The 13,349-nt window shown below is 45.3% G+C and overlaps 1 protein-coding gene across 3 annotated transcripts in view; it reads left to right on the forward strand.

The window, feature by feature from the left end:
• The window catches only part of LOC146180970 (protein zyg-11 homolog B-like), a 95,895-nt gene that overhangs the window by 36,382 nt on the left and 46,164 nt on the right, over positions 1-13,349 (forward strand). For all 3 annotated transcript variants that reach the window (XM_084576206.1, XM_084576207.1, XM_084576208.1), the window contains exons 4-8: positions 674-976; positions 2,517-2,783; positions 4,744-4,852; positions 6,435-6,575; positions 9,423-9,653. In XM_084576206.1, the coding sequence (XP_084432332.1) occupies positions 674-976; positions 2,517-2,783; positions 4,744-4,852; positions 6,435-6,575; positions 9,423-9,653 (1,051 nt within the window). The remainder of the gene's footprint in view (positions 1-673; positions 977-2,516; positions 2,784-4,743; positions 4,853-6,434; positions 6,576-9,422; positions 9,654-13,349) is intronic.

Below are 13,349 nucleotides of genomic sequence, written 5' to 3' on the forward strand. Positions count from 1 at the left end.
CTCCGTACCAGCCAATGCTGATGGCCAGGATCATTGCTGAGCAGAATAGCCTCCCAACTGCTCTTGTGGGGCACCTACCAGGCCTGGGTATAGATGCAGTTTTACCTTTGAAGATGAACCAGACACTGCAGCTTACATAGATAAGATAAATTACACCTTATATTTCTTCTCCAGTGCTGTCTATGTTGAAGATTCTTCCCTGTGACAGCAGGTTTTCCTTTTATTTCGAAGTATATCAGTTAACCCCAGCTCTTTTGTGTCATTGCAAGGAAAGTGCAGACAGTTTTAACCATTGTCCGGACCCCTTTTCGATAAAATCAAAAACATCAAAACTTAAGCAATCAGTATTGATATTACACAAGCAAGAACCACTTACTAAAATACATGAGCATGGCTTTGTTACCCAAGAAAAGAGAACATGCTCATTTTAATGAAGGAAAATGAAGGGAGAACGAAGTAAAATGCCAACAAGAAAACAAGACAGGGATAGTGTTGTTTTTGCTGCAAAACAAAGAGGCCGTCACACTAGGAAAAATAATTGGTTCTTTTTGGCTAGAGTGACTGCGGTAACCATCACACCATTATTTTACTTAGTACAGGATAGAGTGATGTGTGTGCCAACTGCACGTGCTGTGTCAATTGATTGAGCCCTCACTTTTGGTGCCCTGTGCAGGGGTCTACGGGTGCTGCGGTCGCACAAGCTGACCGAGCTGGAGGCGACCGGCCTTAGCCGGGTAACGGTCAACGACCTCATAGGCTGCTTGGGTGACTGGACGCTAGCCCACCTGCGGCTGCTGAACGTGGCACGCACCGCATTCACCAGCTCCAAGTTTTGTGTGGTGGTGGCCCTCTCCAAGCTACAGGGACTGACCACCCTCAATGTGAGCGGCACAGAGTTCAACCGCCACGGCCTGGACATTGTTGCCCAGGACCTACCCCTGCTTGAGGCATTGGACATCTCGGCCACCCGCATCAAGTGCGCCAGCCCTCCTGTACTTTTTTTGTTGGCATAGTGTCTGTTTGGTCAGCTAGTAATAAACTTGTGTAACATGGGAAAAAGATAAGGAAGCAACGCAGGCACTCGTGATTATTATTTTCTTCTTTTATTGAAAGCCAGCCAGGAAAAGAAAGACTTATCAACCATGGTTTCTAAAGGTGACAGAAGTAAAAGAAAGCATTAAAGAGGGAAGCATAGTAATAATAAATAGAAAATAACTTGCTGGTATTGCTTTGTTCTGTGTTGCTCTTCATGCTTATATTGTGTTGCATAAACAGTTATTACTCAAAAATGTGCACCACCCAGCCTACCAAAGCAGCGCAGTATAGGAACAGTGAAGTTTTTGGAACTAAATGCCTAGCATTTGCAGTACTGCTGTGCTCACAAATGACAACCAAAATGCTTTGATATTGTGGTCTATTTGTACATGGGCTGCCGTCAAACTACCTCTATGTTTTTGTTTTGTGTTGAGTACTGAGGAGGTTCCTCCTTTTGGCTTTTTGAGGTGATAGCAAACTGGGGGACCCACCACGGGTTATACACATCATCAGTGGCACTGGTAGCCTAGCGTGCTGTTTATTGATTTATTACATTACTGACAGCGCTTTTTGGCACAGTTGGCATTACATTTACATGCTGGCACTGAGGAATTCTGTCATGGTGGTTATAGTGATGCTTGGGTAAATGAGTAACGCAGACTGGGGGAGATATGTATAGGGTCAGTATTCTGCCCTGCTATGCAGATAGAGCATCATCGTGGAAGATAAATACATTCAAATTCACAGACAGTGAACACATTTCACAAAGCTCAAGTTTACTTAAATAATGAAGTTTTGCACGGCTGTCTCTTGGGCTAGTTGGTGGAGTCCAATTATGCTTACGATTGTGTTTATGGTATACAATTGTCTTATTTTGATTTAGGACACGATAGTGCAATCATTTTGTGAGTAAAATGCAGTAAAGGCACCAACACTGAGCTGTGCACACTTTAGAAAGTTGGAAACTAATTGAGTAGAATAAGCAACATTGTTTTGACATGCTCTCAAACATATTTAATTAAAAGTTGCCTTTTTTGAGCTCCTGATTCATTCTAACACGAACTTTGCTGCCATCAGCATCAGGTGTATTAAAAAGGCCCACTGCAATCAAGCTCTCCTTAACAAAACCACTTTTTGATTTCCTTCGAACTGCAGTTAACCAGGAATTGGTTGTACGTCCCCAACGCAAGGCTGTTCCAATCAGTGTGACGATGCCAAGTGTAGCCCGCCGTGGTGTTGCAGTGGTTAGGACGCTCGACTACTGTGCCCAAAGATGCGGGATCGAATCTTTTTCGATGGAGGCGAAAAGTAAGGCACTCATGTGCTGTGAGATGTCAGCACACATTAAAGAACCCCAGGTGGTCAGAATTTCTGGAGCCCTCCGCTACGGCGTCTCTCATAGCCTGAGTTGCTTTGGGACGTTAAACCCCATAAACCAATCCAAACCCAACTATGCCATCTGTGTGTGGTGGTGCGTCCAGGGACCTGTCGCCGCTGCTGCGCTGCCGTGACCGGCTGCGCTCGCTCAGCATGTACAACCTGAAGAGCTGTGGTGGTGAAGAGGCGGTGCTGTGCCAGCTGCAACAGCTGCAGCACCTGGACGTGTCGGACGACCGAGACCACCCCCTGGATCTGCTGCACCCGTTGCGCCACGACGTGTCCTGGCTGCTTCGCGACCCCCACCGCTTCCCACATCTCGTCTCACTCGACCTGTCGGGCAAGGATGGACTCACCGTCGCAGCTCTCAGGTACAGGGCACCCCATCACAATGATTCAAAAGCTGGGTTAATTTGTAATCGTCTTGATGACAGGATTTGTAGCATGAGTGTGATATAAATTTTACTGGGCATTTCGAACTGGCAGCCTCAAAAGCCAAGTTATTTCCAAGCTTTAAAATGACATGTGAAAGTGCTTGATCCTGATTTCAGTGCAAACTTGGTAAAGTTATGGCCCTTCAGACATGATGCTGCAGAGTGATGCCGATGCTTAGTAGGCAGCTCTTTCACTTGCAGCACAAAAGACTGATCCATGATTTGGCTTGTGGACTGCAAAAAAACGATGGCCCACAGCGCGTGGTCCGCACCTTGCCACGCAAGCAAGCGCCGAAAATTCCCAAACTTCGCGCACGCGCCATTCCTCTCCTGCCGAACTGAGCGCCGCCATCTTGGTTTTGTTTTGTTTGTGAATTCTTGCTCTTTCTTCTGCCACCCTCGGCGGCGCGGTTGAGGTGTGGCTTGCTTCCGATTGGAAGCCTCGCGGCTTTCGAGTTTCCCGCGCTCGAATTCAAGGCTGCGATTGGGCAAAGCGCACTCTCCGCGAGAACGCGGGGGATCGAGCGACTGCTATTAGCTGCTGTGCCCGCTGACGCGTCGATCTCCGCCGGCTACTTTCCCGCGTCGTCTGCTCCGGCTCTTTGCTGCCGTTGTTGGCTGTCTGTGTACCTCTGTTCCTCTGAACGGTTTCGAGCAACGTGTTAAACGTTGTGTGGTCGCTCACGATGCCTCGAGATGTGACACGCGTTCAGTGCAGGATTGGCTAGGTTTGTTTTTTTTCGTTTCAGCGCTTTATTTGCCGTGTCGCCGCTCCTCCGCCGATGCCGCGAAAGATAACCTGGGAAGTTGCTTGCCCCGTTTGGGCCACTCCTCGTTCTTCTGGCGAGATGCCGCGAGAGATAAACCGAGAAGCAGCTTGCTGCATCTGCGCCACCCCTCATACCTCGGGCGAAATGCCGCGGGGGAATCGGGAATGCTGATTGTCGCGACTTGCAGAGCACAGGATCGACGGGTCTCAGCATGTGGAAAGTGGTCCGCAGCGCCAAGGCGTTCGCTGTAGCCGATCGGCTAGTCGCACAGATGTTCGTTGTAGCCGAGACAGAGCGCCATAGCCCTAATGTATGTTTTGACGGTCGCACCGGACTTGTTCGTTATAAGCGAGCGTTCGTCTCAAGTGGGGCCCTTATAAGTGGGCTCGACTACTTAGACTACATGAGAAACTAGCGCTTTTTGCAGGAATGTCCAGAGGATAGAGAACTTTTTGTGCATATCTCCGGCTTCACTGCATCTATTCATTAGGGCATCTTAAAAATTGATTGCCTTCAAACTGTTGTTGCAAGCTTTGTTGTACTCTTCTTGAAATCCCTTGCAAAATAATCACATGCGGCTGCCTGCGGGGGTACCATGTGAAATGGTAAAAATAGCTTGGAAAGTTTTGCTTACACTTCTATAGGTTGTGCTCCTGACTCATACCTCCGTGCCTTTAACAGTGTTTTAAAAGTACTCAGTCTTTGAAACGACTTCTCATATTTTTGCAATCTGTTCTAGGGTGTTCATGGTTACTGTGCACCAAAGGATGACATCATATATGCGCTGTGTAATTACAACATTGCTATCTAAAAACGTTTGCTTCCATGTATTCCTTTGGAACCTAAGTCTACTTTTTACCTCCAGCCTGGTGTAGCGTTTGCGAGCACTCCTTTTTTTGTGATCGTCGTGGAGGTATATAATGATTAAACAGACCATGTGTGGTAATGACGCTGGTAGTGCGAAACTGTGGAAAATCTTTTAGGAGCTAAGGCTTGAAAACAAACTTTAACGAATGGCTTACCGTACCTGGTCCACACACGTCACACGAAGTTCATGCAGAGTGGGCTAATGGGGACTGCTGGCACAACCTATTGCTGACTAGACCTCCTCTGTGACCGATGTGCAGGAGCTTCCTAGAGGCCCACCCCAAGATGAGGTTTCTGGGTCTGATGCAGACGGATGCCTGCTTCGACGACTTCTTCACTCGCGAGCTTCCTTCCCGCTCTGATCTTGTGGTGAGCAGCACGTGAAGTTTCCTTCTATGGCCCTCTGGTTGTGTGTCACAGTTGAGTGCATCATGGACTATCAAAGAATGACTTTCATCGGTGATATTGATTTACAGGTTGCAGAGATTGGCCCTTCATATTTAGAGATGCTTGTTGCATGAGCATGTGGTTAATAAATGAGACCTCTTTAATAGTCTTGTTAAAATAATGGTTTTACTACATGAACCCTTTGCTTTTTCTTTGTGTGTTGCTACACATAACGGGGGTGTCTGTTCAGGGCGAAGTGTGCCTATGATATTGATGGGTTTATTTGGTACAATCTCGAGCATTTCTTTGACTGTAGACATAAGTCCCAGCCAAACCAGCTAATTGGGCTGGTTGGTGATTCATTATAGTAGGTTAACAGTGCAAACAACAGGATGGGAACACAGGACAAACGCAGCACTCGTTGTGTCGTCCTCTTCTTCTGCATTCCCGTCATGTTGTTTGCGCTGTTAACCTATGATACGTCCCAGTTCAAGTAGGTACAGCAGCTGACCGATTTTTTGGACTCCAGTAATCTGGGCCTGCTCTCACGACCGGGACCCCTGTCCTCGTCACGGCTTAGCGCGTCGGTAACTCGAGCCAGGTGCATGGCAGTATTTTGGACTTTTTGTAATTTAACTCAGCAGTATTCAAAGAGCACTCAAAATTGGGGTGTGAAAATATTTGGAATTTAGAATATGAGTCATATATGTTTGGTATTTGATTCATACTAGAAGCTTTTTCCAAGAACAATCAGGGATTGGAATTTGCAGCCAGAGGGGATTTTTATTTGCGAAAATTTCAAAAAGCCATTGACAACATCTTTAACCATTGAGAGAGTATTTAGCCAGTTGTGTTCTACAATCTTTTTAGATGCAATTTAATCAAAATGGTTTTCTCTGTGCCAGTTCATGCTTGAATGTTATTTGTACAAGTGCTGTTTTGTGTATAAAATGTAATCATTTCCCTTTCTTTATACTGATTTCGTGCTTCCTGCTTGGGTTGAAAAGGTCTGCATATCATGTAAATAAATAAATAAATAAATAAATAAATAAATAAATAAATAAATAAATAAATAAATAGATGTTCAGAATTTTCTGAACATTCGAAAATTACGAAATGCACAAAAAATTTTCAAATTGAAATTGGGGAAAAAAACGTGATTCTCACCTCAGTTTCATTTAAAATGCGGAAACGGTTTAGCTTTGAAAGTTTCAATTTTCGTATGCCCCTATTTGAATTGAAAAATAAGCTTCAATTCGCACCCAGTCTTTAATATTCCAATTTGCTTAGCACTCAAAATTTTGCCATTCACACAGATTTCACTTCTGCATTTCTTGAACATGCTGTGGGCCTTGTCCCTCCCTCATCCCCCTTCAGGTTACAAAATGGGCCTTGTTGGAGGCAGGCAGTTTGCATACATGATGAATGCAGAGTAAAAAAACAAAAAGTGACAAAACATGGGGAAGTCTCACTGTCTTCGTGCAACACCTATGCCAGTACAGCAAGTGAGGGGGTCTGGACAGAGCCCTCTGATGTGTGTTGGGGATGTCCTTTGGATGTGCAGATAACTGGCTGCGCGGATGAGCGCCAGATCCTGGAGGCCCTGCGCAGGTATCCGGACCGGCCATACTATGTGCAGAAGTCGCTCTACTACCTCTACCAGTACACCCTCACTTACTCCCAGCCACGGGTGGACGTCATCCAGGTGAGAGCTCTTCCGCGGGCTGCGTCATTTCACGGATGCTTTGTCTGTATTTGAAAAAAAACAGCACACCCTTAAGACATGGACGGAGAAAGATAGGACAACACAGCGCTCTGTCACCCTATCTGTGTTGTCCTGACGTTCTAAAGCTGGGACAACATTGTGTAAGCACACCCTCGATAGCTCTAACAAAAGGGGAATTAGACTATTTGAGCCAGGTGCAATTAAAGTAATTAGGTAGTCCTGCCCTAATTTTGAAGTTTTAATGTTTAGGATTCCTGAATTCAGCTTTTAGCTCTTATTAGCACCTTTTGGCATTGGTTCTTTTCGGCCTTCTGTTTTAGCAGTCGTTTGGCTCTTTTATTGCATTTTGTTTTCATGTTGTCATCATATATTGTTATTCGTTACTCCTTTGCTGCCTGTCGGCTTCATCCTTTTATCTGCCATTCCATTTTGTTTGTTCCCAGGTGCAGCAATGTTATCTTTTGTCTTTTTCACTTCTTATCTTTCAGTCGTGTGCAAACTCGGTTGCTGTTCCCCATGCTTTCCCTGCCCGCTTTTCCTACATATAATATGTTGCTCTGCAATGAAACAACCAGTTGAAGTCAGTGCTGTGTTGTTCTTTCTCCATCCGTGTCTTGAGGGTACGCTGTTTTTTTTCCAAATAGAGTTACCAACTAACCCAGTAGTACTTGCGTGCGGGCTAGTTGGTTAGATGAATCTGGAGACCTCTGGCGCTGCATATTCACTCACAAGCACCCACACACACACTGATGATGTACACACTACCAACTGGCTACTATTTGTGGTATGAAGTATGAAGTATATGAACTGAATTTTCTCAGTTTTCTTCTTCTTGTATCCTTGCGTTTTTTCATGTTTCCTTCTTCTTCTTCATACCACAAATAATAGCTTGTCGGTAGTGTGCACATGATCGGTGTGAACGTCTTGCTGCACTCTTGTGTGTGTGTGTGCGTGCACGTGTGTGTGTGTGTGTGTGAGAGAGAGAGAGAGAGAGAGAGAGAGAGAGAGTTCTGCAGCGCCATAAGTCTTCAGAACCGACTGGCCCATTCTGCCACCCTTGATGGATACATTCCTGGGGTGGTTTGCACGTGATTCACAGGGGCCACATGTCTGCCATGTGGCGGTTTCTGTCTGTGCACTTGAGGCACCGTTCATGCCAATGGTGCCGTTGTGCCTGCAGCAGCTCTGATCTGGGAAAGGCTTCGTATGTCTGCATACTACAGAACAAACTGGAGTTACTCCACAGAATACACAGTGAATAGGTGCTCTACTCTGCTCCACCTACATGCTTACCAAGAGAAGCCAGGAAAAAAAAAAAAGAAAGGCCAGTCTGACGTTGAAAACATTCATGGCCATGCACATTGATTGCTTAACCATGTGCATCATATCAGGTAAGCACAGTTTGATGGCAAGAAGTGGTATTGAAGTGCTGGGTGTATATTCTGATTTTACACAGTTTTCCAGAAGTTTCGCTTTCTCCCTGACCTCGAATCATCCAGCTGGTGGAAATGCCAGAATCAGGTGTCACTACCACTTCAGCTTTTGTCATTTCCACCAATCAGATGACTCGAGATCAGGGAGAAAGCGACTTTGTTTTCACTTTATTTCCCTGTCTTATCACATGTAGTTGCTACGTTGTTATTATTTCTTATTTTCCCATCTGAAAGATATGCATTTGTTTTTCTGCCAGGTTACTTTATATGTATGTTTTCTTGTTAATTATTTTGTTCATGTTGGGCTTTTCCTTTTGCATGGCTGTTATATTTGCAATGATTGCTTAATATATCTTCGTATTTAACACTGTTCATTCCTGCTGATTTTGCTGCTTTTTTAGGCACTATTATATGTATCTGTACTTCTTGTACCCCCCTTGCACAATGCCTCCCTGGAGGCCTGTAAGGTATTGTAAATAAATAAATAAATAACAACACTTTGGTAATGATGCAAGCTCGGAATACAGACCTTGTTCGTGCAATTTTTGGTCTGCTCTAGCACTGAGGATATTGGTTCAATTCTAAAGTCGCAGGAACAGCAATGCATGGCGAGCTCATGCCTTCATTGCCCATGTCAAAATACCATGTTTTCTTGCCGGGAGATTAGCACATTAGGCAAAGTACATTGTGCCACAGGTTAATGAGCTTTCCTAAATGACCTTGAAGGTCATTGTGATATGGTAACTACCATGATAACTACCTGGCTAAATGTGACCAAGGTTTAACAAAAGATGAGAATGTCTGAGCCTAGTATGGCCATATATAGAGGCTGATGAGGGTTCCATAGTCTAGCCTGAAGTATTTTTTAATTCTCTCAACTTCGTTCAGCAGTGAAGACCAGTTGACTAGCATTTATTTATTTGCTTCAGGATCAAGGTCTCAGCACACAAGTTGTAGATTGTCATGAAAAAGAGGTGATTGAAATGTTTGGGCCAAGGCAGTATTTATACAAAGTGCTTTTTTTTTTTTGCTGGTATTAAACGGTAACGCGTACTATAAAAAGAAGCTTCCACATAACAGCGGTGTCAGCACAGGACCTCAAGACTGGTCTTAGGTAACAAAATTCGCTTTTCTCTAGAGGGCTCTACCCAATGAGGTTTTATCACATGAAAGCTTTCTTTTAATTAAGTAAAGCTGTGCAAATGGTGCTTGGCGCAAGCATGTCAGCTAACTGTTTGACAGTCTGCCACTTTTTTGTTCGTGCTTTCTTTCTCATGGATTGACATTATACTGGCCCAGCATATTAGGCTGCCGTCTTGTGTTCGGTCGTGTTTGCCTTTGAAGTTTGGAGAGATGTAGGGAATCAGCGGGGGACCTCTCTTGTGTGTTTCAGCTGATTCTGCCGGGCATGGGTGAGCATCCCCGGTTGCTGGCCATCCAGATGGCGGCCACGGCCTGCCTTTACAACCTGTCCAAGGGCAGCCTGGGACAGCGGGTGCACCCCCGGTGGCTGCGTCACGTGGTGCAGCTCACCCTACAGGCCATGGAGAACTTCCCCCATAACCAGCAGCTGCAGAAGAACACCCTGCTCACGCTCTGCAGTGACCGCATCCTCCAGGACGTGGTGAGGGAGCCCTTTCTCTCCTCTCCCTCCCTCATATGGGTAACTGCCTGTGAACTGAACCAACGTTCACCACACACACAAACAATCTGGCATTGCTTCAGAAATGTGTAGTGCACAAATTTACAAACTGGACTGGAACCACGATGACTTTCTTCTTTCTTTTGAAATTGCATGCTCTTGATAAAATATGCCTACAAATTAGGAGTGTGTGGGAATATTCCAAAACTTCAGATAGTTTTTATTGCTACAGTGTAGTCCACTTATAACATAATTAAAAAAAAACAACTGAAAATTCGATTGTTAAAATTGATTATCATTATATAGTCAAACCTTGATGTAACGAACACGCATATAACGACTCATTAAATATATCGAACTCTTCCGAAATATTTTTGTCAAACACATGTATTTTTAACTTTCCATAGCGAACGCAGTTTGGCATAAAACTAATATTACGAACTTCGCAACGTCAAGCACTACCTCACTTTAATAGCAGGAGGCAGGCTTCATTGCACTGCATGTGTGTTGTGCGGCGCAGCAAATGTTCAGGACTCCCTCGCAGGCGCTGACAGTGCCACAGATGCCGCGACGGCATTGGGAGTTGACAGCCAAAGAAATCAATGGTCTCCGAGATCACCCCCGCGCGCCTGTTTGTGCGCGCAGAGGTTATCTCGGAGGCCATGAGAAATCGTTCGCATCTCACAATCGCTGACAGCGCTGCTTCAGCAGCGGCGGCAGCGGCGCCGCGGCATGATCGAATGTTGCTTTTGCCTTTTTGGTTTTTGCGTCTTTCGCGTTTTTTGGTTTTAGTGTGAGCAGCGGCGTGGCCGTCGTAGCATTCGGCGGAGATTGCATCGGTCGTGTCGAGTGTGGTGTGCGGGTGTGCGTAGTGCTGTGATGGCGGTGAACGTGAAAACAAAAGAGCAGCCCTGACGTTAAAGACCAAGCTCAAGATAAAACCTGGGCCTTCAAGGCAGTTTACAAGAGGAGGCTGAAGAGGAGGAAGCTCCTTATGAAGCAGGACTTGGAGATCAACTTTCTGGGAGCATCAAAGTGGCATAGGACAGTGTGAAAGGTGAAACGATTGCCAAATGCTTTCGGCACACAGGTTTTGTTCCAGCAGAGGCCCGTGCATCAAGTGAAGATAGGGATGATCCCGACGAAGCAGAAGCAGAGCTCCGCGAGCTATAAGCCTGGAACGATTTTTCGCGTTTTGTTGGTGACATGCTCGCAACAATGACTGTAGAGGACTTTGTAGGCGGCGATGACATCGTGGCGACCACGGCTGTACTGATGAACGCCGAAATCGCTGTGGAAGTTTGACAAAGCTCAGGCTGACCGTGAAGGTGAAGACGATGAGAACATTCCGACTTCACAAGAAGCGCTTGCTGCATTGGATTTACTGCGCCGCCACTGCAGTGCTATTGAGAGCAGTGGGTTTGCCCTTGTTGAGTGTTTGCAAACTGTGGAACAGGGCGTGATACGGAACGCAATCAACACAAAACAGCAGGCCCGCGATAATGCAGTTCTTTGCGCGTAAATAAATGGACGTGACCTAAGTAGGCACCCTCTGAGCTGCTGTGCCTTCTCTGATTGAATTGCTGCTCTTGCATGTATTTCCTACGAAATTTTATATTACGAATTATGGATAGAGCGAACTATTTTCCGATTTTTTTACCGTTCGTTATAACGAGGTTTCACTGTATCTGGAAGAAAAAAAGAAAGGAAAAACGAACAAAAAACACATACCCACATATTTTGCCATACATGTAGGCTTGTCTACTTAGCAGCAATGAGTAAATCAGGTTGAACAGCGCTGATTATCGTAAAAAGCACAGAATACTTTATTACAGGATACATCAATAGCCAAAAAATAACTTTAGCATACTTAAAAAGTCTGAAATTCACGCTTGTTTGAGCAGCAGCTGAAGCTTGACAGTTGCTGTGAGCACCGCTTCCAGTAGTGCATGCTCTGGCAGCTGGCCTTTTCGCATGCGCAAAACCAATTATCGACTGGATGAACTGCAGGGCATCTCCAGCCTTGATGATCGTTAAAATTGTAGAGTGCAAATGCCCGTATTTATTTCACGAGTCTTCAAGATTTGAAACCCTGCTAGAAATTCCGATGAATCTGCTCTTTCATCTTGAGAGCTATCGTACCGCCACTGTGGTTGGTGCCATCTTCTACAGATAGTGATGGTGATGATGATGGTGATACTGGCTGTACGTTTTTTAACGGGGAGACCGCGACATCAACCGCAGAGTAAAACCAACAAAAAGGAAAAAAATGTAAAGGAAAGAGTGCACAATCGGCGATGGCAATGACAGTATGGCGTTTTGCGCTGCGACAGGCAAGATTGCGATGATAATATAGCTCATTCCTGATCGCACGCAATAATCTTCACAGATTTATCTATACCGGTCTGTTTCCGCCGCATATTTTGAGCTTTGACTTCATTTTCTTCTTAGTATCTTATTCTTTATCAAGCATTCAGGCAAATTTTCATGACAAACATCTACCGGGTGGCAATAAAACTATCCTTATATCCGGTATACAGCAAAAATTGATCGTTATATCTGGTTTATTTTTACATAGGGGCAATGGGAAAACTCAAATATCCCAAGATTATGATCGTTTTAAGTGATATACCGTTATATCTGGTATTGTTATAAGTGGACTGCACTGTATTAATATCAGTCCAGGCCATTGCACTACTCGAACTGTTTGAACCTTGTAAACAATCAGAAGGTATGACTTTCCTGTTCATCTAAGTTCAAGGTGTAGCAGTGCAAGGTATCTGAACAGCATTATCTTGCACTTATATGCCGAGTTAACACTTTCCTGTCCGCTCCTATTCCCATCGATAACCTGCTATTGATTGTTTCACGATTTCAATTTTCCCGCTTTTTTTTTGCGCTCCTGGACGAGTGGTGTCATTGAGTGGGAAATAGAGGATCCCTTCTTTCAGTTTTTTTTTTTTTTTTTTTGGGTTCTATTTCTTCCGTCATGCCGCGTCGATCCAGATGGTCTCTGGAGTCAAGTAACCGGCGCTCCTTGTTTACATCATGGCGTCGATGTCACATGCTCCTGCTACGCGGAAACGGCCATTTCCGCGGAAGTTGACGCATCGGAGAGCTCGTTTTTAGATGTGAACAGTAGCAGCGATGACTCGGAAGACGAATTTAACTCTTCAGACTTCAAACTCTGCAATTACGGAGCGCGCATTTACAAGCTTTACCGGTTGAATGTGGCCGTTGAGTGTAGTTCTGACTGTAGCAACCTCAATCAGTGACTGCTTACATCACAAAGCTTGTGCACATTTAGCAGGAAGCGTCGATGTGACCCCGTCTGGCGAGCGCAGCTAGCAGCTGTCGGCGCCGCTTGTGGTAAACAAACACGCTGGGCAAAGTCTCAATCCACGAATCAGCACATTTCTGTGGGAGTTTAGGGCTCACGCACTTAATACTAAATGGTGTATATTTACTGTGTTTATGTTGAAGAGTTGCGCGCACGGCTGCGGGGGAGGCGAGATGCGGAGACGGCGGTAGATGGGAGGATCTTGTTCGGTGCGGGCAGTGAAGTGCATTCTAATTGCGATGGATTTTGCGATGGCGGGACTGAGCGACGGTGGTGGTGTATGCTTTCGTGTGCTGGCCTTGGCCAGACTGAACATAGTTTTGCAAAAAAAAACCCTT

Source organism: Amblyomma maculatum, chromosome 8, assembly GCF_055883805.1.
Source record: "Amblyomma maculatum isolate TAMU_Amacu chromosome 8, ASM5588380v1, whole genome shotgun sequence".
Taxonomy (NCBI): domain Eukaryota; kingdom Metazoa; phylum Arthropoda; class Arachnida; order Ixodida; family Ixodidae; genus Amblyomma; species Amblyomma maculatum.